Source organism: Sylvia atricapilla, chromosome 3 (genome assembly GCF_009819655.1).
Source record: "Sylvia atricapilla isolate bSylAtr1 chromosome 3, bSylAtr1.pri, whole genome shotgun sequence".
Taxonomy (NCBI): Eukaryota; Metazoa; Chordata; class Aves; order Passeriformes; family Sylviidae; genus Sylvia; species Sylvia atricapilla.
This window is the reverse complement of record NC_089142.1, coordinates 26090105-26114662: the sequence shown is the minus strand read 5'-3', so window position 1 is coordinate 26114662 and position 24558 is coordinate 26090105. Positions and strand designations below refer to the sequence as shown.

Genomic DNA, 24558 nt, shown 5'->3' with positions numbered 1-24558 from the left:
ATCATGTCATCCCTTTTTACATGAGCTACTTGGTAGCAGTCCAGATCTTGCAAGTTGTTTCCATTGGAAAGCCATCTATTTTCAGTTTTCTAGTGCCCTGAACACAAGAAAAAGCAGCAGAAGACAGTTTCTTTGCTTATAATTCCAAGTCTCTATTTAGCCACAACTCTTCCCAAGAGGTTCATGAATTATATTCTTTACAGTCTTTCCATGTCTTTTGTTCTAAATGGAATTTTTGAAATTACGCTACATGCAGGCAGATTATGATCACACTGGTCCTAAACATGTCCTACTTTTGAGTGTTAATTACCAGTTCTTTGGTTGTCAGAATGTGGAAAGGAGTTAGATTGCTCCATATGCTTATCTGGATAAAGAATGTATTGGATATGGTGGTGGACAAACAGGTTTTCTCCTCTGCTGTAGGGACAGTATTTGCTACTGTCAGTAAGCTGGGATATGTTACAGCAGTAGGCCATTAACTATTCAGACAATGTCTCACAGGAACATTCTTTTGTCTGCAAGATACATGATTTAAATTATTTTAAAACCCAAGTGCTGCATTTATTTTGTAAATTGTGCAACTTAAAATGTCATACAAAGCAGTTAGATTTCTGAAATAAATTGAAGTGTATGTACTACAGTCACATTTTATCTGCTGAATTTACAATATTGAACAAGCTTGTTTTTTTTTGATGACTGTTTTCTGAAAGAGTCAGAAATACTCACTACAGTGGCACCTCTTGATAATTAGATACCTGCAACCACACTTGCCATGATTTTTCCCAGGATGAACAGCAGACACTCTGCTCACAATAACTGGGATTTGCCAATATCACTAGCTCAGGAGGCTCCATAGTTAGCTCGTTTGATGTCTATTGTAAGTTATTGTGAATTATATCTTTAGCAGAATTTAAAACTTAGTTCCTCATATCTCTTCTATTTCTTGTGTAATAAGAATTTACTTTTTCAAATGCAGAACAATAACAGACAATAATCTAAAATCTTCTAGTCCTATAATGGAAATCCACATATTTTAATTAAGAATATCTAATTTGACACTATTTTTCCTTTAATTTCCCACCTTTCCTTGCTTTAGTTAGTACAGGAACAGTAGCATATGCCCCCTTATCCACTTTTCACCAAATTTATGACATGATCATTCTCTTTCCCCAGGAAAAGGCTCATTGATAGCCACCAGTTGTTGGATTAAACGGAAGTTACGTGTCCTACTCTAGAAAGCAGCAGAAAAACATTCAGTTCCACAGGTGAAAGGGACTGAGGCTTTTAAAATTAACCATACAGCTAGGTGGACAAAGGCAAGGTTCTGAAGACAAAGGATGTTTAGGCATTGATTTTATGACTAAGGGTCGAGTTTTGTAGAGAGGCGATAGGTGTAGAAGCTACAAGCTATTAAGAATTGCCCAATGGATTATACAGATTCAAGACTAAAAAAATACATTTTATCCCAGAAAATAAGAGTTGAAGTTATATGCAGAGATTGGTGTGAAACTGAAAAAAAAAAAAAAAGATGCTTCAATGAAGTTTTTTAGTGCTGGAGGGAAACAAACTTTGGTAGCCAGCACAAAATATGACTTTGAGACTTATGTCCCAAACTAATTTGGGAAGGTTAGTCACCACACCAGAACCTCACATAACATGTCTTAATTGTGAAGTTATCCCTGCTTTGTGCATGGGGTAGGACTAGATCATCTTCTAATGTTTTGTCCAATCTAAATTACTCTATATTCTAAATGGCACAATTAAGGGATTTCCTTCGAAAATATCCTAATGCTTCAACCCACTAATGTATGATAATTCTCTCAAATTCCCTTCCTGGACTTGGCTCAGAACCTCTTCCAAGGCAAAGGGCTTGTAATAGAACTTACTGAGACCCAACTTCAAAGAAGCATAAATACTCTGGTAGTGCTGAAAGACAACTGAGATAGGAATGTTAACATCCAGTGCTGTTGAACAGTACTTAACTTCTTCCAGTGAAGAAAACCAGGTAGCAGTTAAGGAAGTCCAGAAGGGAGTTTTGATGAGAAGTAGACAAGTGAAATAGAAATGACCAAGAATTTCTGGACAGGGAAAACAGGAACAAAACAAGAAAGTCAAGAACTTGGGAGGTAAAAACTCTCAATGTATGAAATAAACCTTATGCAGCAAAGAGCTAACTCAAGATCAGACAACTTAATGAAGTCTGAGAACAGGAGAAGTAAAACAGGTTGTGATTTAACAGAAATACGGGGAAGTCTGCATGCTCTCCATCAGAAGGATAACCTCCTTAACACCACAAAGTGATTGGATATTATAAAATTGTCTCAATTTAGATTAAAACTGGAAAGAGTCAGCAAGTGTCTGCCTAGAAAAAAGTCTGCCCATTAGCAAAATTCTGTCTGAATAAAGACATAGTGCAAAAAACACTCCATGTAGGGTGGCCTAAGGTAGCATCTGAGAGCATCATAGCTCCTGCCAGGTACCATCCTCCATAGCATCCTACAAGAAACTCCCAGTTAGAAGGCAGGGTAAGAATCCTGTTGTATTAAACCATGGAGAGGACAGTAGGGTAGCCCCTCTCTGGGATAGACAGGGGATGTGTGGAAAACCTTGTATATCAAATGTAAAGGAATGAGTATATTTGTAGTAAAAGGGAACTCCATGATTTTGCACATCTGCTGCATCCCTCTTGTCTTTATATGCTTTTACTATGATGAACTGAAAGTTGTCATAGAGTTGTATTGAAATTTTAAATCCAAGTTCAGGGTTAGTATGTCCTACCTAGAAACACATAGATTTACTGGGGAATTGAAGACGACGAAGTAAAATATTTGTACCTTCCTACTAGCACTGTGGAAGTGCATGACAATGCTGAGCTGCAGTGTCCTGTTCAGATACTATTTTAATTATGCTCCCATGAATGGGGAAGAAGAGTTCACCTACAACCCTCGCTCCTCTGTAGTCAAAACATAATTCAAGTTCTGCCTTCTTCAGAACAAGCATCAGTGAAACTTGATGATAAAGCATGTGCAGATTTATAAGAAGGGTAAGAATCAGCTACTGCTGTTTCTCCACCCATAAAGTAAGATTAAGACTACAGCCCACAAGAAAATTCCCATTCCACACATTTGGGTTTTGTTACAGACACAGGTTACATACTGTACTGAGACTGAATGTCTTCTACTGTATGAGTATTTCTGTCTTGAGCATTCCTATGTATTTAAACACTGGTATCTGATTTTCTTCAGCTACACTTCCGAGTTCTCATTTGAATCAGAAATTGAAGCAAGCAACTTGATCTTCTGGCACTGTCCTTATCGTTTCTTGTCAGACCACTGTTTAAACATGATTACCTCACAAAGAGGCTTTCCACCGATAAGGAACTTGTGTTGTTATTAAGATAATTATCAATGCTTTAAGACAGTATGTATCAAAATTAACAGGAGTCCTGCAGGCAACCATCAAGACAAAAATAATGCCACTTGGTGTGGTTATGTGTAGCATAAACTCCTATCAGTAAGAAAAAATTGGGTTATAATTGTTAATGGTTATTACACATTAAGAGCAGGGTATGAGGAGAGAAATACTTTACCTGACATTTTGAACTATTGCACTTAAAGCAGTTAGGTGAAATTTATTTAATTTACCTGTAGATACCTGAGACACATGTTTAAATGCAAAATTCCTTTCACTAAGAAATCTGTATTTCCTCATTTAAGTCACTCCCAACTATTAATAAATCCCACCAAATTTCAGCCAGGTTTTAAGAGCTGAATTCAACTTGTGAAGTATAACTGGGGTTTTTTTGTGATTTCTTTTTACAGTGGGATTACACAAATATTTACAAAATAGTAATCTTCTTTGAAAAACATTATCTCTAGTTTGATAACTTTTCCAGTACTGACAGAAAATACTTGCTTATTAATGACACAGCAAAATCCCAGCAAATCTAAGATACTGTTTTGAGTAGTATGTCTCAGTAATTATTTAAATCATGTCACACATATTTAAGAAAACAATGTTATTAATACTGCATTCAAGCACTCAGAAGCTTAAGAACAATTAAGGTAAGGTCATCTATGAACCCTCAATCTGGCTCTCTCAAATACATTTATTTAATTACATAAGATTTTTTCCCCTCATCTCATTTGTAAGGATAAACAATGCTCACATATATGAGCAGTGCTTTACTCTTCTTACTGCCAAAGATCGTAAGTCTAACCTTGGATTTATCCTCAATACCAAATCACACATTTTCTCATTGTTTCTACTGCAATAATGGTCTGCAGTGAGTCTGGTAACTTCAGAAATTACTGCTTATCTCCAGAATGGACCCACTAATGTACGGACTGGAATGGGTTTTTATACACTGAGAACTGAAGACAGGGAGATTAGAAATATTAATTAGTTTTGAGTACAGTCTGAACTGGTTCAGGACTGTTCAGAAAGTTTCAGGACTGTTCAGAAACAGTTAAGTTGAAACTGACTGCTCAGCACTTTTAAGAATCAGATTCAAGAAAATCACATCCAATTTTATACCTAATTTTGGATAATCAGTAACAAAGTACCTTGTTTGACTACCTTTCCTCAGAATTTTTAAGGGACCTCATGACAGAATATAAGGAATTCATCAATTTTCTCTTGCACTAATTGCAAATTCTCACCCCATTTCCCATGAACACTTCTGCTACATGCTAAGGAATCCTGTACATACTACCTGTTTAGTCAACATTTAGAAGCTGACTCTGCTTTCAACAGACACACGCTCATGCAAATTTTTTCAAGTTTACTGAAATCAACTGAAGTCAAGTCCAGTCTCAAGTTTAGAGTGCAATGAACCAAGCTTCCATCACTAATGTCTTAGAGCTCTTAACTGAAACACAACCCTTCTTTACACCCAGAACAAAATCTGATCTATGTACAGAAGTTGCATTAATAATTTCAAGTAAAAATATTCCAGGCACTTTACTTGTAGTTGTTTTACAGACTTCTCCTAATTTCATGGGTGACCAAATCAGGATTTTTAACTTGGATAATCTGTGTTAAACCAATATTTAGATCAATCAGCTCAGCAAAATGAAGTGTTACAGAATTTGTGAAGATTTTGTCTTTGCCATTGTTCCTACAATCTAGTCCATCCTGACAACAGAAAACAGAAACATTGATGACTTTGGATGTCATTCTGTAAGATCTCATTTCTTCAGTCAAATGAAGCTGTATTCCATTAAACAAAATACCTTTTAAACCACGTTCAGCCTCCAAAGGAATGATGCGAAGTTTATTTCACTACTTTAAAGATTGTGCTATATTGTATTATTTTAGGCAGTTTTAAATCATACAGTGATCTTTATAATGAGGCTGTAATTTCTCCAAAAGCAATCCTACAGAAATCTCATTGACTGATACTATGATCCCATCTCACTGTTTAGAAAGGAAGAGATGTATTAACCTGGCTACTAAGAGCACCTTCCAGTTCTCATCAGGAAGTTTAGTCACCACACCGGAACCTCACATAACATGTTTTTGCTTATACAATTTTTGGGACATCTTGTCTGTGCATAGCTTCAATCTTGACAATGAAGCACTGTGTCATACTATTTTTACCTGAATTCTAACGGTACCGATTCAAGTGTTCTCCAAGCTTTACTGATGCATGTCCCCTTCTGCTTTACTGCAAAAACAGCTTCAAGAACACTAAGCAAGTAACCTGTTTTAGTACTGGGGACGGCAAGTCACAAGTAAGCTACATGAAAAAATACTGTACTTTCTACCATTAATTTTTGTCCACATTTATTTATGAGTAAAACAAACAACAAACATTACAGCAAAGGGGACATTCAGGCCCAGATTAAAAAAAAAAAAAAAAAGAAAAAAAAAAAAGAAAACAGATGCCTGACAAGATTCTGAATTTAGGCACCTCAAGATTGCTGACAAAGTACACGAAAAGAAGTGAAAGTGATGAGCATTTCAGCAAACTTCGTAAGTGCATTTCAGTATTTATTTAGATGTTTTAAGCTCTCGCACTAGATTTTACAAGCTGGTGAACACTGGCAAAAGTATTTCTCCCACAGAACTATAACCACACATTCCCAAGACAGTATAAATATATGGTTGAACTAACATTAATACACATCACCATTTTATCAATTACATAATAAAACAAATTATCAAGTATCCAAATATTAAGTTACGCAGCTTTAAAGGCATACAAAATATTACAGAGGTCTGCCCAAGTCATAGCAGAAACTCAAGGAGGAAAACCAAAAAGAAAAGAAAAAGATCACACTTTCAACAAAGCAATAGTTGGTAAACAACTCTTGATAGGTACAGTAAAAGAAAACTACAAGATTTTTCAGAAATTTTCAGATTAAGAATTTTTAGCTACAATAACAAAGCATTTCTACGTTTTAAAAAAATATTTACTAAAGTAAAGGGCATATTCTATACTTCCTGCACAAGACAAAGGCAACATTTTACTAGAAATATTAAATAGCCCCTCCCAACCTTTTCAGGCCCTCTGTTAAGTTGCACATGAAGTGCCAACATTAATTTTACTGTAAGGCTTTTTGTCTGGAGACATTAAAGACTTGTGTGCTTCTGTACAATTTAAAAGATCTTCTACATGAATAACCAGAGTAATGACTTGTAATATGGAGAGGTTCAGGTAACAGAAAAAGTACAGATGCAGGGGTAAAAAGTTGCTGTAATTCATAGTATTAAAAAGACAGACTGTGCAAATCCTGATAATTCTAGTGCGATTGTGGGAGACAAAACATACAGTGAGCAGGCAAGACTACTTTAGAGGCCATATTCTTCAATATTGAAATGACTGTAGAAAAAAAGATAGTAAGGTCCAGATAAGCTGGTAGTTCTCACATCATCAGAACTATGCTCATTTTAAGGAAAAACGCGTAGCTGATATGCTGGGTATTTTGGCACCTAATCTCTCTACAGATTGATTTATTTTAGTACCCCAATTTTTAGTAGTTGAAACTAGGTCAGTAAGACTCAATGGCATGATTAAAGGATATTTGATCTGATAATTAATGAACAAGGAGACAGCTCAGAAAAAGGGTACAGCAAAAACATTTACTGGGTCTCCAAATAGACAGATATTTACCTAAACATAGAAGTTGCATTTCTACTGAGCCTTTAGCCTAATAAATACTCCTAAGGAAGCTTCCTTTACTACTAAAAAATACAGACTGATGTCTTTGGCATGCAGTCTGCTTAATTCTAGTTTCCATCCTTTATTCCCAAAGAAGTACTCTAGGCCGTTGAGCTTTACTGAATACAACAATTATTTCGGTGACCATTGGAGTCTTTAAAGCGCAGACGCATTTTGGGGCGGTATTTCTCCAAGTACAGAAGTTGCTTGCTGTTGAAAGCTCCACGCCGCTTCCTAAATGAAAAAAAACAGATTTGAAACAGAACGTTAATCTACTGCCCAGTGAAATAATATCACCAACCAGAGAAAAATATTTTTAGGTCACTTAAAAAAGCCACCTTCAAGTGAAGGCTGTAACCAAAGTAGGATAATTGGAAGTTAAATGCCAGGAAAGAGGGTGGTAGCTTCCTTTCACAAATACCTCACTGGACCACATGCTCAAAGGAGTACATTGCATTTTACACAATGTTCTAGCCTATGATAAGCAAAACCAGAGATTTTACATTAAGATCTGTAGAAGAAACTTCAAAAGGAAGCTACGGAGAAAATGCAAGATGGTCTTGAGAGCTGAAGTTATTAATTCTCTTAATGTAATTATGAAGAACAATAAGAAAGTACCTACACATTTGAAGTCCCCATAATAAGATGCTGAAAAGAAATTGAGTTTCTTTGTTTTCTCAAACTGTATGTATGTGAAAAAAAAGTACATGTTGGCTGACTGTATGGGCTATGTATGTACCTGGCATCCTATTCCTCATTTCACATACAACAAGTACAAGTTGAATTTAATTCTTCAAAGGCCTGGCAATTATGCAAGAAATATTTTGTCATTGTTTATAACGGATGCAGCTTCTTTTAACTATAGCTGAAACCTGAGAAGTTAAAACACTGAGACTAAAACTATTTTCATACAATTTACATACATTGATTAAAAAATTCATGGAAATATTTGACTTCAGTAGACCACCAAAAAAGACAAAGGTATTCTGCCTTTCATATGTAAAATAAATAAAGAGAATTCTGCAAATCTAACTGAAAGTTAGGGTGGTTGTTAATGGTTGTTTTCATTTTCTTTTAAACCTCCTCAAATAATTATGTATGCATTCTGGTTTCATTCCACAGGTCCAAGTCCTACAACACTGACTGCATGCAGTACACTTTCAAATATATTAAATTAAATTATCAAAAAAAAAAAATCAAAGACAAGAATAACATTCAGAATTTCCTCCAGTGCCCAAGGATGTATCAACATACTGAATCTTGAGTACAGCTACACGTAGTGACACACTTACTGTCTTATGAACTGCACTGCATCTTCATACTTCATTCCACATTCTATCAGTGCAAGAGCAACTAAGACTGGAGCTCTGGTTCAAAAAGAAAGTTCAGTTTAGCTTTTGTCAAAGCATACTCAGAAACTTTACTTTGGTTTTTGCATATATTATGTTTCTTTGCTGGGAAAGCAGAAAAGGCAGATGGTATATCTACATTCACTGAGACATAAAATCACCTGGATTTGAGTTAGCCATTCTCACTAAATTGGGGTTCAAATTAACTCTGGTCAACCTTAGCTTCATTCATCTGAGTTTAAGTACAGCAGAGGACAACAGAAATAAAGTGAAAGTAATCTTTAACCATTCGTTTCGGGTTTTTATTCTCCAAAATGAGTCATCATTAAAAGCAGTCAGGATGCCAAACCAGAAGTCAGAACAGGGGTTGAGTTCAGTAAGGACTGACAAATCCTAGAATTAGTGTCGCAAGTTTTGGGAACAGATGCAATCCACATGCTGCTGCACCCTCTGAGGATTTCCTTGTTTGCCAGGGTGTTTCTCCTCTGACAGGATCGATTTTCAGTTACAAAAGCTCGACTTAAACTCAAAATACATTAGCAATTTATGACTCAACCCCAAAAAACCGTAAGACAAAACCTCACACTACACACTAGCAAGAGACTTGTGCATGTAGTAGTAACTTCAAATGGCTTCTTAGGCTCAGGGATTTAAATGAAAATTGACATGACAGAAAGCTAGGACTGTCTTTTCAACTAATTAACTGTCCCATTCTGAGGAAAAACCAATCAGTATCATTCTAAGCAGCAGAAGAGGACTTGTTTTGGTAACATCCATCACCACAGTGAACTTTGTTATGTATGAAGCCATAATGCAGTGGATAAGCCAGGCTTATGGACAAGACCAGAAACCTTCATTTTTTATTGGACAATGCTGAAATCCATGGCTAGAATATTCCTTTTTGAATAGATCTAGTTCCCAGGAAATCTAGAACAGCGGAAAAACCATTATTTTCTCGCAACTGTTGGAAGTCTATTCAAGATAGTGGCAGCAGCAGGCAGAAGGAACAGGACTAAGAGGAGAATATTTAGCATTATCCCTAAAAAATTTTGTGTCACTTTGAGACACGAGACAAACAGTTTTGGAATTGAAGAAAACACTTTTTATCCCCTGGATAGGTGGTGGATGAAAGCTGGTCTCGATGTACCAGAACCACCCACTTGTTTGGGGTTAACAGTTACAATGCCCTTGGTTCAAGGAGACTGGCAATACTGCTGAAAGGGAGATGGAGAGAAATCAAGTCACAAAACTCCAAATCCATTAGGGAAAAAACAGACAAAAAAATCTCAGTGGGGCACTCATCAATATACTTGGGACAAGAATATACTGGTTAACTTAATTCTGTAGACTTCGCGAGAGGTGTGACCAGAGCATCATCTCTTGACCTAAACATCTTTAATAAATATACACAACATTTTCCTGCTATCTTAACTACTTTTAAACATGAGGTCATTCCAATACCTGACACATGACTGTTTTACATTTGCCTCTAATAAACTTTTGGACTAATCTTAACAAGCCTGACCAGGGATGACTGCTCAACAAATCTTTGAAACTTCACCCACCTTCCAAGACCAGCAACACAGTGAACAGCAATACAACAGCCAGGTTCTTCACGAAATTTCACTTTAAGGAGGTTTAGCCAATCATCAACAATCTGGTTGGATGGTGGAGCACCGTCATCAAAGGGCCAGTCCTAGAACACAGAACAAACACAAACAGACAGAATTCTTGTAAGCTGTATTGCTTAGGCAAAAAAAGGAGGGGACACAACAGACGAAGAGCTGACAGCCGAGGAAACCACCCAAACCTGCAACTTTCTAATAGTCTAACTATTGCATATATTACAAATATATTCCTCTCAATCAGTTTTCATTGATCACATGATTTAGCTCAAAACTGAACTTTTTTTTCCAGACAAGAAAGGATGTCTCCACATCTTCTTCCTCCATCAGTGGCATCCATATTCTCATAAAGTTAGTAAGGTGGTGTCAAATAATCATTTTTGGAGGAAGGGGGTAAAGAGGGAAATACATTGGCTTTGAACTCTACTTCTACACTACTTACCAAAACCTGAATGCCTTCTTTTTCCACCGGAGCAGTGTCATAAGTAGCTTCACACACTCTAACCACTGTGGTAACACCGTATTTCTTAAGTTCCTAGGGAGTGGGAAAAAAAAAAAAAAAAAAAAAAAAAAAAAAAAAAGTTGGAAGAGTAAACTAGATTCACTTACCCTTTAATTGTCTCAATAAGCTAACTTAGTAACTAATTCCAAAGTTTTCAGTAGCAAAACTCATGCAAATGCTTGCCATTCTGCAAACACAGAAAGCTGAAATAACAAAAAACTTGTGTGCTAATGCCAGATACTTTAGGCTTTTCTGCAAACATACATGCAAGTCTCATGTACTGACTAAGTTTTGTTATGTTGGATCAGACTTCTTTTTAAATCACATACTGATAAATATTGATTAATCAAGTAGTCCATCTCAAAAAGATCATTCATTTTAAAGGAACAGGAAGGTTCCTGGTTTGCTCAGAATACTGGAGTGTTCTGAGCAAAGTTCAAATCTTCCCCCTCTCTGTGCCTGCTTAAAATAGGTTTGTTAGACTACTTACTATTAAAGAGTTACAAGCACAGGACAATGAATTATTCCAGTTCCTGAGCTGTCATGACAAAATTTACCTTTCCATTTTGCTATTACCCTACATTAAAAAAAGAAGCAATCCTTCATTCTCCCTGCAACAAATATCATTCACACTGCAACTGTCATGGCAATGACTGAAACATAGCCTAACCTGATCTACCTGTGAGAATATAAAGGCAAGCAAATGTTACCTCACTCTGTTTCCTGTAAATAATCCTGTACCAAATGCAGAATTGAGCTGTAGTACACTCAGAATCTTGCTAAGGAGAGACTTAGCAAACTTGGACCTTCCCACAAAGCAGCTCTGCAAGGAACTTATTAGCATACACACACACTTTATACAACTATGTACTTCATAGTTCCAACATGCTAAATACATGTTTAAATAATAAATCCAGAACTAGCATTATATGCCAAGCCACTGTTTTTAGTCAGTACCAAAATTACTTAAAACAGCTTCAGCAATTCTGGGTGCAGAGAAAGCCTATTGCTACAAATTTCACTCAAGTAGACGCTATGACACAGAGGATCCTCTTAAGCTACACTAAAACCATGATCTACTAATAGTGAAGGAAGCTGGGCAGTGAAAGCATTTTGCAATCCGTTTATTAGGTCCTAAGGTTCTGACTCACTATATGTATCACTATGCAGGAAGTGCAATGAAATGTTACACCACTTCAGCCCAATCTGAATGTGAGCTCCTACCGCTAAGGGATGTTTGTTCTACACATAACTCTGCTAGATAATTCCTGTTTTCAGACCTAAACAATGTACTTAATGTACCATGTACTAGACAGTGTAATTATTACTTCACTCTCAGAATTACATTTGTGAAGGCCAAAGTATATATCTGCAGATCTTCAAAGCACAGCACCAGTACTTGGAAAGAAAAATCAATACACAGTCTCAGTACCTTCTCATATGGCTTTTGCAACAGTTACCAGCTAGTAAAGGAAATTATAAATATAGTATGCTGTCCAGGATTAAAAAAAATACATCAGTAAGAATTCTGTACTGGTCTTACCTCTATAAATTTGTTTAAGGTTGCATTGGTTGGATTATGTGTGATCAGGAATCTCATGTTCTTGTAGGTGATTTCCACAGGAGCTGGGCGGTTCATTCGGGCCATATTGATTTAGTTAAACATGCAACAAGATTATGAAAGGATTAAAAAAAATTCTAATACAGAAGTGATGTAGAGAAACTGAAGTCTACTTCACTATACTCCACGTGAAATTCTCAGTGCTTGGAAGTATGAGGCTGGGAGCAACGGAAAATGAAATGAACCTCCTAACAAGAAGCAGCAATTCTTCAATCCAGTAATACTGAGGCAAAAGAAAGGCAGTGCACTGAGGTTTACCCCATCCAGGTCTGAATTCCGTTGTAAAATGCTCTGCCAATTTCAATTCAACACTTCTTATCCTGGTCAAGCACTCTTAGGGGGGCTTCTTGGTGGAGTAGTAATGGATTTCTACAGTTCACTTGTCTGCATAGAGGTCGTGCTGTGCCTGGCAGTAGTCTCCACTGCCCTTCAGAAACTCCATAAATGTGTGACCAAGAACACCACAGAACTGCTGTAAAGAGAGGGAGGAAAAAGCATAATGAGTACAGGTGAAACGAAGGTTTAAGACATCACACTTTAAAAAATAAAAAAAGCCACATCAACTAAGCAGTTTCACAAGAATTAGGTTTGTTCAAGAATCCTGTTACCTTTCTTAGCATGGATTACTAGAAAATAAATACATTTACTTATTCAAAAGTTTCCAGGTAGGGTTTTTGCAATACCAAATCCTGTAATGCATTAAAATACCAATTTCAGATGTGCAAAACACAGCAGCAAGATGCCTATTCCATTTTCAATTGAGAGATATCACAATATCTACTGAAGTTACAGAAAAAAAAGGCATACAAATCCACCTGACTCAAATAGGAGGCTTTGAATACAAATGTGACTTTGTGGCCTAACAACACCATGTGAGCTTTTGAACAGAGGCTTTTGAGGCACACAGATTTCTACCTAAGGAACATTTCACACACTAAAGGCTGAAGAGCAATGGCAACCTTCACTTGCTTTAAGTCTTTTTTTACACCATGACTTCATTAATATACTGAGAAAGCAGTAATGGTCTAGGTAAAAACATACATAGGCAAGTTTCTTGAACAGGCCATTCCTGTCCAGTGGTACGCTGCTTGGTTATGGTTAAATGTATATATATAATAACTGCAAGAAACAACCAAGAATTAAGATAGCAAATTAACTGCACCAAGCTGTGCCTTTATTTGCAGATATGCACATATGTGCTTTTATGCACCATAAAACCCTTACAGCAGATGTGGTTTGTGCCCAGCCACTCTACCAGTATTACTGCTTATACCTGTCTAGGGAACTGGAGGAAAGAAGAGGGGAGCTCTGTTTTCCAAAGAGGTAGAAGTTGAACCACATATCCACTAAATATACTTCGGTATTAGAGAGAAACATAATCAATCCTACAAATATTTGGCAGAAGAAGTTATTTCTGTTGATTGGTCAACCTATTTTCGTGTTTTCAGACAGCTTCCTGATAGGATTTTTAATGTGCATGTTAAGTTACAGGCATGCCTTGTGAAAAACAAACAAACCAAAGAGACACATAATAAAACCCTAACCAGCTAACAAAGAGGAGAACGAAGTTAACAGAAAGAAACTACAATGACAATTTCACATCCACTTTGCTGCCACTACCTGGTAGTGATGTAGACTGTAGGATTAAGTTTGCCAGCTGCTTGCAAAAAAAGCTACTTCAGTATTTACCTTCAACAACTTGAGAGAGAGGAAGAACTCTAAATATAATAGGCATGGAAAGGAGTAAGAAGGATCGTCTTAAGTCAAAGGTCAACAAAGTAACAGGAACCAGAAGAATTCAAAGTCGGAAGAACTCCAAGATTAATCATCTGATTCACCAGCCATGCCCTATCAAGGCGGCAGGTGTGCATTTAAAAGCCTCCTAGGACCAGATCTAGGCAACAGCTAAAATAGCAACTGAAAAAAAGAACTGAAGGTAACTTATTTAAAGTCACTTTCAATTAGTTTAAGAAGCAGAACAGCAAAAAGGGACAGGACAGCTTTAAGCAGACAGAGCTGCACAAGGTCTTGTGCTGCTTTTTGCATTGCACCGGCAGATCTCATATCGATCTCTTCTTACGACTGCTAAGAAGAATCAGACAGACCCTTCCCGTGTTAAAGGATGAGGGAGTGAAGGCTGTCACAAACACAAATGCACGCAAGTGAGCTTGAGGACAAAGAATAGAGTTGTTAGGGTGAAAAAGCTTTCAACTGGCAAAACATAAATTTTGGGGAGTAAAGAACATTTAACATGTCACCAGACCAGGGCAGGTATGAAGAAACAAGTAATCAGGTTTCATCCAGTCCTCTAGGCAGGCTGCCCTTAGTCTGCAAGCAGGAGTACTCAAGACACCAGACAAACCAGTAAACACAGAAAAGGGTAGGCAACAATTAGTTAAGTAAAAAATTCATCTTTTTAATGCAGATTGCCAATGACATTTTAGAAACTGGGTGCACAGTTCAAATTCTTATACAAAGCAGAAGCAAGTAGATTATGCAATGTTACATTTGAGTTCCATGTGTTATTAACCCTTACAAAGGAATTCATGTTGTTAATTACTGACTTAACAGTCAGTATTAGACACATCAGAACCTCAGTAATTCACACATCTAAGGACCCAACCAAGCATGTACTTAAGCCTCACTGTTTGCCTTGGCAACTACTGCTGCCACACTACAGAGGACCAAAGCTCACATTTTCCTTTGATGTGAATGCCATGACTTCTCACCAATACTAGCAGGAAAGTTTCACAAGGCAGATCAACTCCTTTAGGCAGCAACACACTGTACTATCCCAAGACAGCTTTGCCAATCTAGTTTTGTTCTGTTCTGGGAGTCAAATAAAAATTTAAGATGAGTAGTACATGGGCATGCTGTTTCTGTTATGCAGTTAAATCAGAGTACAAGGTTTCATCCACCTTCAGCAAAAATACCTGGAAGATGAGAGATCAGCTATAAAAACAGTGTTGTAGTACTTATGATGACCTCGGGCTTTGAGGGAACTCAAATGATGTCATGAGCTTTCCAAAGGCCTGGAAACACAGCTTTGAAATTACTTTTTTGTCTCATACAGTTTTGGTAGGAAAGCTATCAAAACAGTCAAGACAGTGCATGAAAGCATGATATTCAAACATGTAGTGTTAAAGGAAGAAGGTTCTTCAATGGGGTAACACCAACTCATTGTTTGTTCCATTAAGCTGGGTACCCCAGCATGTTCTTTTCAATTTACACATAAGTTTTATTTGAGGAAATTTAACACTGAAGGATTTTGTAAAAAGTAGCAGTTTCCATCCCAACAGAAAGCCCAACGTTTAGACCACAAAAATAAACCTGGAAAACAAGACTAGGGTAAATATGCCAGGACTACCTACTGAGAGAAAGTAACTTGTCCATTATAGCTGCATTATGATTTTATGATCTACAAAATCAAGCTAGAAGAATTTAACAGACTGCTTAAGCAGGACGAAGGCATCTTGAAAAGGAAGACTTTAATTCATACCCTTCTCTGGGACAGAAAGCTGAAGTAGCTGTCATCAATGACAAGCAGATTAACAGGCTGTTTACTTGGGGGTTGAAATAACCACTCACGTCTGACAAAAATGGTTTATGGAAGTAATCTGTTAGTTCATTACTGATACCGGGAAAGCGGAGAGGTGCAAGGTTACCCTATGCTGCTGACAATCTGGTTCACAACTCAGTAGCATCTTGAAAAGCACGCAAACAAAAGCACCTGTAAAAACATATGGCACTTTACCTTCATGGTTGCTCAATCCACCTGCTCATAGACCGAAAACATTTATACCCAGAACCAACTATGTGGTCTCACACTCTTTTAAGTTAAGACCTGACACGCACTCATCTACTGAAACCACAGGACTAAAACTAGAAAACAAAAATAAACTAAGTTTCACAAGTATTTGAGAACACCTGCAAGGAAGTTCATTGTTCTAACTTGCTACCCAACAAAAAGATACTGAATGAAAAAGATTTCCAACTTTTCTTACGATTCAAGGCCTCAGTAGCAACTTGCCAAAGCAGACAGGCAGGAGTGGGAGGCTAAGGGCTACAAACTGTGAAGCCATTACACAAGGGAGAGGCACACCTTCCTAAAGGTACTCTTGACAAGACGCACTTCCTATCTACTGGGCACGTAAACACCTGATATCCACAGGGATAACACTCTCCACTCTGCACCATGAAAAGCATTGCTTACGAAAATACATTCATATCTCACAAATGGGAAGGGAGAATCCTAAGGTTTATCATAAATTTGTTTTGACATGCTCTATGCCGGAAGGATATTCTTGTGGTTCAAGTATGCAGTGAAAGGGGAAGAAAAATTATCTCAAAACTTCTTGTATAACAAGTCAATGCAACTTTGAGAGATGATGAAACTGAGACCATGTGATTTGGTTCAAAGTTCTGCTTTGGACCACAAAAACAACATGCAAAGAAGCCTTAACAGATATCAGAAAAAAATAGACATCACAGAAACCAATCCATCCTCTTGTCTAGCAATTCCTCCTGAGTTTCTAAAAGCAAGGAATCTCCAAATGACTTAACACTGTCACTTCAACAGCAAACTACATAAATCCTGTTAGTCTACTAAAAAACTATTTCATTATGTTTTAAGCAATGAGAAATTATGTTTTAACATGAGAAATATAGCACATACAGTAAAAAATGTCTGCATGTATTACATCGAGTTAAATTAAGCCATGAACGGCTAACAGAAAGTTGCAAATGAAAGAAAGCAGTAAGGACTTCCATTTAACACAGAAATATTTCTTGTATTAGTCCAGTAGAGTGAGTTTTAATTTTTTGAAGAAGGCAACAATCTGCTGTTGATAGTTCAGTAATACCCTATCTGGGTCTTCTGGTTAATGTACAGTCAGTCTACACACTGGGACAGATCTGGTATTCTTATGTGGTGTTTATTTTGTCAGAACAGGAAAGTTTCACTTGATAGAAATTATTAGATAAGGCTAATTTCTATTTATTTACCATATTACTGACACATTTCGTTTCAGTAAGACAATGAAATCCTGTTGCCTCGGCTCTTGTTTTATCTGTCACACATTTTTATTTCTCATTCTCATATTTCCAGTCACTGCTGTGCAATTTCTGTATTACCTCTTCCACACTTTCCCCCTGAAACAACTCTGTTCCTGTAAGACAATTTCTAAACCCTTCACTGTTCCATCATTGGAATAATATGAGCTGACATTTAGGTGTAATCTTCAGGTTTCTTGATTTGGCAGTTTTATGACATTACAAAGAGGCTTCATACTTCTGAGTCACTGCTTTCGAAAGACTCAGCAGATGCAGGTAGACATATTGGAAAGTTCTCTCCAGCAGAAATAAGAAGACACCAGATTACAGAACCTTTATGTCACCAAAACTGTACAATTGTCAGCTCATAATACTTGCTATGTGCACAGCTGGCTACCAGTGACCAAACAATCTTGCTTCTATTGTCCTAGACTACTTGATTTTGGTAATTCTTTGTCTTTCTTGCTTCCCTGCTTTTAGAGGGCATACTAACACCAGCAAGCCGTGCATTGTTTGATTTTTTTCTGCTTAAATGCACAATGCTCTGTAGTCACAGATGTTTCGCAGCACATGCACCGAGATCACTAGGTGAGTTTAAAAAGGAAAACAAACCAAAAACCTGCAAGCGAAACCTTCCAAAGCTGAACTGTGATCCACCTCCAGAAGGAAATGCCTTCCTTGAAAAGACAGATGGCAAGGTCCTGAAAGCAGTTTCGGTCAAAACTAAGGTATTTGACTGTATTCATGAGCTTTCGAGGCTTAAGGCAGATTGTTACAGAAACATCCGCTTCAACATGTACTTAACGACTCGTCTGCGGACTTTTCCTGCCGAACAATGCCGGCCGCACACCCGAGTTCGGGCATACCCCACCTCTACTGCAATAGAGCTCATTTTGGAAAGGACTCACGTCCTCGCTCGCAGCCGGCACTGACTCCCCGCCCGGGTACGGCGGAGACAAAGCAGCCGCCCGGCCGCCTTCGCCCCGGCCGCAGCCGCGCACGTGGGGCCGCGGCGGGGGGCGAGCGCCGGCCGCGGCAGCCAAGCCTGGCAACCGGCCTGGCAGCCAGCCGCCCACGGACAAGCCCCGGCTTGCCCGGACAGCCCCGGGCTACGGCGCCCCGCAGCCGCGGGGTTCCGCGCTCTCGGCCCGTCCGTCCCCATCTTTCCCCGGCGCGCAGACACCGTCCCGGCCGTGACAGCGCCCCGCGGGCCGGGCCGGGCCCCGACTGCGGCGGTCACGGGTTCGCATCACGCCTCGATCAGGCTCCCGATGCGGAGCCATCTTGTTCCCCCGGAGCCGCCGCCCGGCTCGGCTTCCACCCGGCAGGGGGCTCCCGGCACGGCCCAGGGCGCGGAGCCACCGCCGCGCTGCCCTTCCCGGCGGGCGGCCCAGCCGAGCCCGGCGGGGAGAAGGCCGGGCCGGCAGGCGGGGCAAGCGGCAGCTGAGCTCACAAAGCCGCTTTGTGCCCGGACCGGGCCGCCCAGGAGCCGCGGAGAGATCGTCACCTCCTCCCTTCTCGGTGGAGGAGGAAAGAGGGGCGCCAGCAGGCGGGGACAGGAGAGGGGCGCCAGCGGGGAGGGAGGCCGAGCAGTGCCGCAGCCGGGCGGGCTCGGCTCCCCAGCGGCCCGCCCGTCGGGAGCCGCAGCCCGGCGCTCCGAGAAGCTGCCGGCAGCCGACGCGGCCCGAGCGACACAACAAAGAGACAACATGGAGGCGATGGGGGAGAGGAGAGGCGCGGTAACCGGGAGGCCACCGGGGCGAGGGGCCAGGGCGGGGGGCGCGGGCGGGCGGCACTCACAGGAATATGGTTACTCATTGAAGACTGTAGCCTGATCATACAGCCGGGGTGCGGGCGCCACCGCCGGGGGCAGGAGGAGCAGAACTAGGAGGAGGAAGAGGAGGAGGCGCTGGAGGCCGCGGAGCTGCCGGCGGGGGTTCGGCGGCGGCGGCGGCGCGGGGAAGGACCATACAGCGGCTGCGGCGGGCGGGCGGCTCTGCGGGCGGCGCCGGGCGGACGCGGCTGCACCAGGAGCGACACTCGGCGCCGCCTCCCGCACGAGCGTCCCGGGCCCCGCCCCCCGAGCGCGTCACTGACGAGCGTCGCGCCCACCCAATCATCGGCGCCATCGGCGCGTCTGGGGCGGGCGCGGGGCGGGACGGAGGCGGGGCGGGCGGGCGCGAGAGGCGGAGGCGGCCGGCGGGAACCGGTTGGTGAATGGGGCCGGCGCGAGGAGCGCCCCTGGGGCCGCGTCGGGACAACCCGCGCGCGCCCCGCCCGCTCGTGCCGGTGCCGGCGGCTTCGCCGGGGAGCGCTTGGCGCGAGCCCCGGCACCCCCGGGACGGAAAGTTCCAGGCCCTTCCCTGCGCCGCCCGTGCGGGGCGGCCGGCTGGCGCTCCGCAGCCTTTGCCCGCCGTGGCGGGGCCAGGCGGGAGAGCCGCTCCCGCGCGGGTCGTAGGATGCGGGATGGCGCAGCGCCGGCCCCGCGTGGGTTTAATCCGTCGGCCCCTTCGGGCGCGGGCTGCAAAACTGCTGCTGCGTGTTTAATGCCGACAGGAAGCTCTTAGAGCAGATTACCCTGTGTCTTTTAAGTCGAGATGAAAACCGCGATTCTGGTGTTGCAGATGGGAGCTCAGCCCAGTAGGCCAGAAGCGGTGTGAGAAACAACAGGGCTCGCTCCGCCTCGTGCTCCCTGTCGCTCCCGGGAGAGCGTCTCCCAGGGCCCAGGGCTTCCCGAAAGGCACACGTGCGGAGGTGGCATCGCTGCCGCGCCTGCGGGATAGCGGCGTGGCCGGCGGTCCCTGGCTGGGCACGGGCGATCGGGGAAACTGCCTCAGCGTGGGTCACTGCCAGCTTTGTGAAATAACAGCCTATTTTTAGCAGGCGTTCGTCTGAAACTGTTCTGGTCGTATTCAACTAGTTAAGATTTTCTTCTGCGTGATATTTTATTACTGCTATACAGATTACAAGAGCTTACAGAAGTTGGTTTTGATATAAAAAATAAACAGCCCCAGTCTGAGTCTCCTCAAGTTAGTATTGCCCTGTACAAAGGCATGGCTGGTTTGTGGTTTTGCCCCAAAGTCCTGAGTTTGTAGAACCTACATAAACCTTGATTTGTCCAGAGAAGGTTTTTATGGTATCACACGTGAGAGGTGTGCTATTCAGATCATGTTTATACTATCTTTCACTTCACCTTGCTTCAGGAGGCCATAAGCTAATTTCTAATCAGGAGCCATGTCTCTGCTAGGATAAAGTACTTAGCTTCTCTGGGCTATAAATAGATCTGGGCTGCATTTATTTACATTGTGTTATGTATTTACTGACTTAGAGCACGTGTCTGGTGGACTCGCAGCTGTTTCCACTTCTCCATATAAAACTTCTTGAAAACATGCTCAGAATGCTATAAAATAAGGTAATCCCAAGGGTGGTGGCTGCTTGTAATATTTACTTTTTGGTGGTTGCAGTGATAGGAAAATTTGGAGAATAAAGAAATAAAGTCAACATAACTTCTATCATTGGTAAAGTTTGGGGAATTTGCTCTGAATCACAGAGTTCTGTGATTAAACAGCTCTTCACCTGCTTTACTCCATGCTGTTCAGTTTTTGTGTTTGGGGTTTTTTCCTCCAACAATGCAAGGTTTCGTTTACTGCTTCATTGCACAGTAAACTGATCAGGATTTTTAAATCAAATTACTTTCTGATGCAACATCCCTTCAGTGCTTTTGCACAGTAGTTTACTCTGAAAATAAGTCTGGCAGTTTCTCTGAAATTATATACTCAAACAAGAAATTATTTAGCTCTGAAAACTTCTGATCGAAAAGGATTTTTTTCTTTTTGAATAAAGAATGCCAGGATCATTTTAACAATATAATAATAATTATTTTTATTAGATTGACCCTATCTGGTCCCCTTAGTTGTGATTATGTCATCCTAGTTGTCACTTACTGTGCAGTTTCCTGTATTTTATGATCTGAGATGGCAAGAGATACTTGGAGACTAGAATAGTCTCCTATTTCGTATAATATAGGGCCGAATCAAAGGTATATGTAAGGGACAGAGACAAGTGGGTAGTTACAAGGTGCCAGTTAGTGAATTGATAAAACAAAGCGGTTTGAGGAAACAGAAAGAGATGAGACTTCTAAGGAACTTTAAATATAAGAAAGAGATTAATGTTTGGAAAGAGAAATCTGTGGGGTATAATCAGAAGAGACTGCTACTACCAGTAGGAGAAGCAAAGATGTGATCATCACCATCTTGTATTAGGAAGATTAAACTTTTATGATAAGTGACTATAATAGGAAAAAGCTTGAATACATTTTTGAAGCAGTGGGAATGAAAAACAAAACGCGGGCATGGACTGAATGTCTTTGCCTAGTTGATTACTCTCAAGAGTTGTTGAAAGTTTTAGTAGACAATTACGCAGAAAAACAGTAAGTTTAGAGAATACCAAAGTTTCAGAAATCCAAATGGTGAGTTATACCTTATGATTGCTTTCTTTTCTCCAAAGAATAGTGAAAGTAAATAGTGAAAAAAATTCCTATTGACACTCTTTATGTAAAAGTGTAAATATTTGATATGCTTTGCTAGCCATTTTTGTAAAGAAGGAGAACCTTAATATAATCAGGGAAAAGTTTTTTTACTTCTGATTATCTTTTTCAACTTTTCTGTACTTATAAAAGTTCTATTATATTATTTTTTAGTCAGAGGGACCAGAACAGGAAGTAGTTTTTAGCATGCAGTCACACCCAGGCCATGTATCACTTTGAAGTGGTTTTAATTTATTGCTACTCTATATGTTCTTCTTTGAGAATGCTGCTTCTGTCAGATTCATGAAAGTTAAACTTTAATATATTACTCTTATGTTTTAAATATGTATCTTTATATAACAGCTTATATAAATATTACTCAAAGACTAAATAAAAGTACTGGTTATTAACATTGTTATCTTTTGCAAACCCTTCTTTAGTCCCTCTAAAAATCAGTCAGCTGTTCCTAATGTTTGTCTGGGTCTTCTGTAACATAACATTAGGGCAAAAAACCTACAAATACTTGTATCCTGGAAAGAAGTATGAGGATCTGAATCTGTTCAGTTTCCTTGTGCCTATATGGACTAATCCTATTTTAAATTTTAGTGGAATTGGGGATTTTATGTAGATCTCAATGTCATGTCCATTACTAGTCTATATGTGTAGAATTAATGTATACACTTAAGATTCTACTGGTTAGATCTTTGTTCTACTATTATTTTCTGTGGCTTTTGTGTAGAAGTTTCTGAAGGCTGTGCTAATGCCTGTGTCATGCCAATATGTAAAACGTGGAGTTGACTATCACTGGGTTAGACTTTTGTCTAATAGAAAACTCATACATTTAATAGGCAGATTAAAACAAAAAAATAATTAAAAGAGCGTAATTAATGCAAATCAATGTAGTTCTTGGGAAAATAGCTATTGCCAAGAAAGCTGGCTTAATGCTTTGATAAGATTACAAGATTGGCATAAAAGTTACTGCATAGCTATAACACTAAATGTTCATGTTTTCCAACAGTTTTATCAAAGGAGTATAATCAAAGATCAGTCTAAAAAACAAGTGTAACTGATGCAAAGACAGATGAATAGCAAGTAGCAACGATGCTAGCATAGTTCTTTAGAGTAATCTAGGCTGTGTAGTAACTGTACTCACTCAAAAATGTGCTTCAGTACCAACACTTGCAAAGTCACGCACTTAGAACAAGGAACACAAGCATTATTTTAAGTTTTCAAGAATACTTTTGTAACTCCTAAAGAAATATAGGGATTATAATGGACAAGTCAATATGAGCTCCTTTGGTAACAATGAAAAATGTGCTTTGGTAACAATAAAAATGATCATTCTGTGATCCTTAGATATCTAATATAAAATAGTGAGGCAATGAAAATAATGTAAAATAAAATAATGTAAAAATAAAGGGATTTTTTTTTTCAATGGCATCGGTACTAACAATTGAATTAGCATGTGCAGATCTGTTGACCACAGACCTTACTTGATTTTCTGATATATGTAAAACCCCAGCCAATTCATAGGGAGTTTCTGGCCTTTTTCATGTCCCCTGTTACCTACTCTTTTGTTTTTACTTACTGGTCCACCTCTTAGTCCATGTTTTGCAGGGCAGTGTCAATTTGTGTTTGAGAGTGGTAGGTCCACAGCCATGTCATAGATGAGAAACTGATGTATTTTTGAGAACTGGAAACAGTGAGACATAAAGGACTCTTCCTGTTTAACTAAAAAAGTAGATGCAGTGATATCTCACAATGTGAAAATACAGGCCTCTAAAAAAGTTTCTTAATTTGAAGAGTAGGTGTCTTGGTTAGATAGACAGGTGTCTGCCAGGGAAGATTGGAGTCTCCCTTGGAATGGAGAATGTAAGCCCCGCCACCCCTTTCCAAATTACTATAAATTTGTAATTAAAAGGCTGTCAGGCAAGGATTTTGGCAATAGATGTACCAGTTCTTGTCTAGGGTTATTAAAAATATAAATGTTGTAATACAAAAGAATAAGCAAGCAAACAAACAAGAAATCCTAGAAAACCCTGACAGAGTCAGAAATACAACCTGACACCCTGCTGGTCAGGATGTTGGAAACAGTCCAAAAGTAAGCCCTCCTGGTGTGGCAGATGTGGTCCTGTTGGAGGAATACATGGTCCTGTAGAGATGGGTATGGTCTTACTTTGGAAGTCCCATGGGAACACTGGCTATCTGGTGACACTTATGGCTCTTTTTTATCTAGGTGGAAATGGTTTGCCTCCTCCTTCCTGGGTAGAGCATCTCACAATGGGACGATGTAATGTGTCATGTCATTGGTGAGCTTTAATGGCCGATTAAAAGAGGATATCTCCACGAAGGTAGTGGGAGGCACTGGGGTGATGAGCTTGAATGGCGCATTAACAGAAGATATCCTGGGGGAGGGTGGAAAGAGATAAGAAACAGTGCCCCGCTTGGGTTTAACAGTTTGCTTGTTATCAAAAAGGCGGCTGCCCCCTCCCTCCTGGAGTTACAACAGAGGAAGGAAAAACACCACCACAACCAGGTTTCAACAGATGGAATAGAATAAACCTTTTTTTGGTTACATAACCCAAGACAGTAAGGTAGATTGTTTTGCAAATGTATGACAAAGTCACTTGGTCTGAACTTACTGAAGATACAAGTTACTGGCTTCCATACAGGAATTACTGGGTGAAATTTCATATGCTGTGATGTACAGGAGATCATA

The 24558-nt window shown here is 40.0% G+C and overlaps 2 protein-coding genes across 4 annotated transcripts; both read right to left on the bottom strand.

Moving 5' to 3' along the window:
• Window positions 1-5867: 5867 nt before the first annotated feature.
• Window positions 5868-12319, bottom strand: PTP4A1 (protein tyrosine phosphatase 4A1). Of its 3 annotated transcripts, none has more exons than XM_066314973.1 (5): window positions 12185-12319; window positions 10582-10674; window positions 10080-10210; window positions 8458-8532; window positions 5868-7399 (listed from the first exon to the last, which is right to left on the bottom strand). In XM_066314973.1, exons 1-5 carry the CDS (start codon window positions 12287-12289, stop codon window positions 7282-7284), a joined length of 522 nt encoding a protein of 173 aa, XP_066171070.1. In that variant the 5' UTR covers window positions 12290-12319; the 3' UTR covers window positions 5868-7281. The 3 variants fall into 3 exon arrangements, with proteins under 3 accessions (XP_066171070.1, XP_066171072.1, XP_066171071.1); XM_066314975.1 differs by having other exon boundaries at window positions 5868-7395; XM_066314974.1 differs by lacking the exon at window positions 8458-8532.
• Window positions 12320-12638: 319 nt separating this feature from the next.
• On the bottom strand, window positions 12639-19153 carry LOC136358870 (uncharacterized). Its single transcript, XM_066314977.1, has 2 exons — window positions 19115-19153; window positions 12639-12734 (listed from the first exon to the last, which is right to left on the bottom strand). Exons 1-2 carry the CDS (start codon window positions 19151-19153, stop codon window positions 12639-12641), a joined length of 135 nt encoding a protein of 44 aa, XP_066171074.1.
• Between the last annotated feature and the right edge of the window lie 5405 nt (window positions 19154-24558).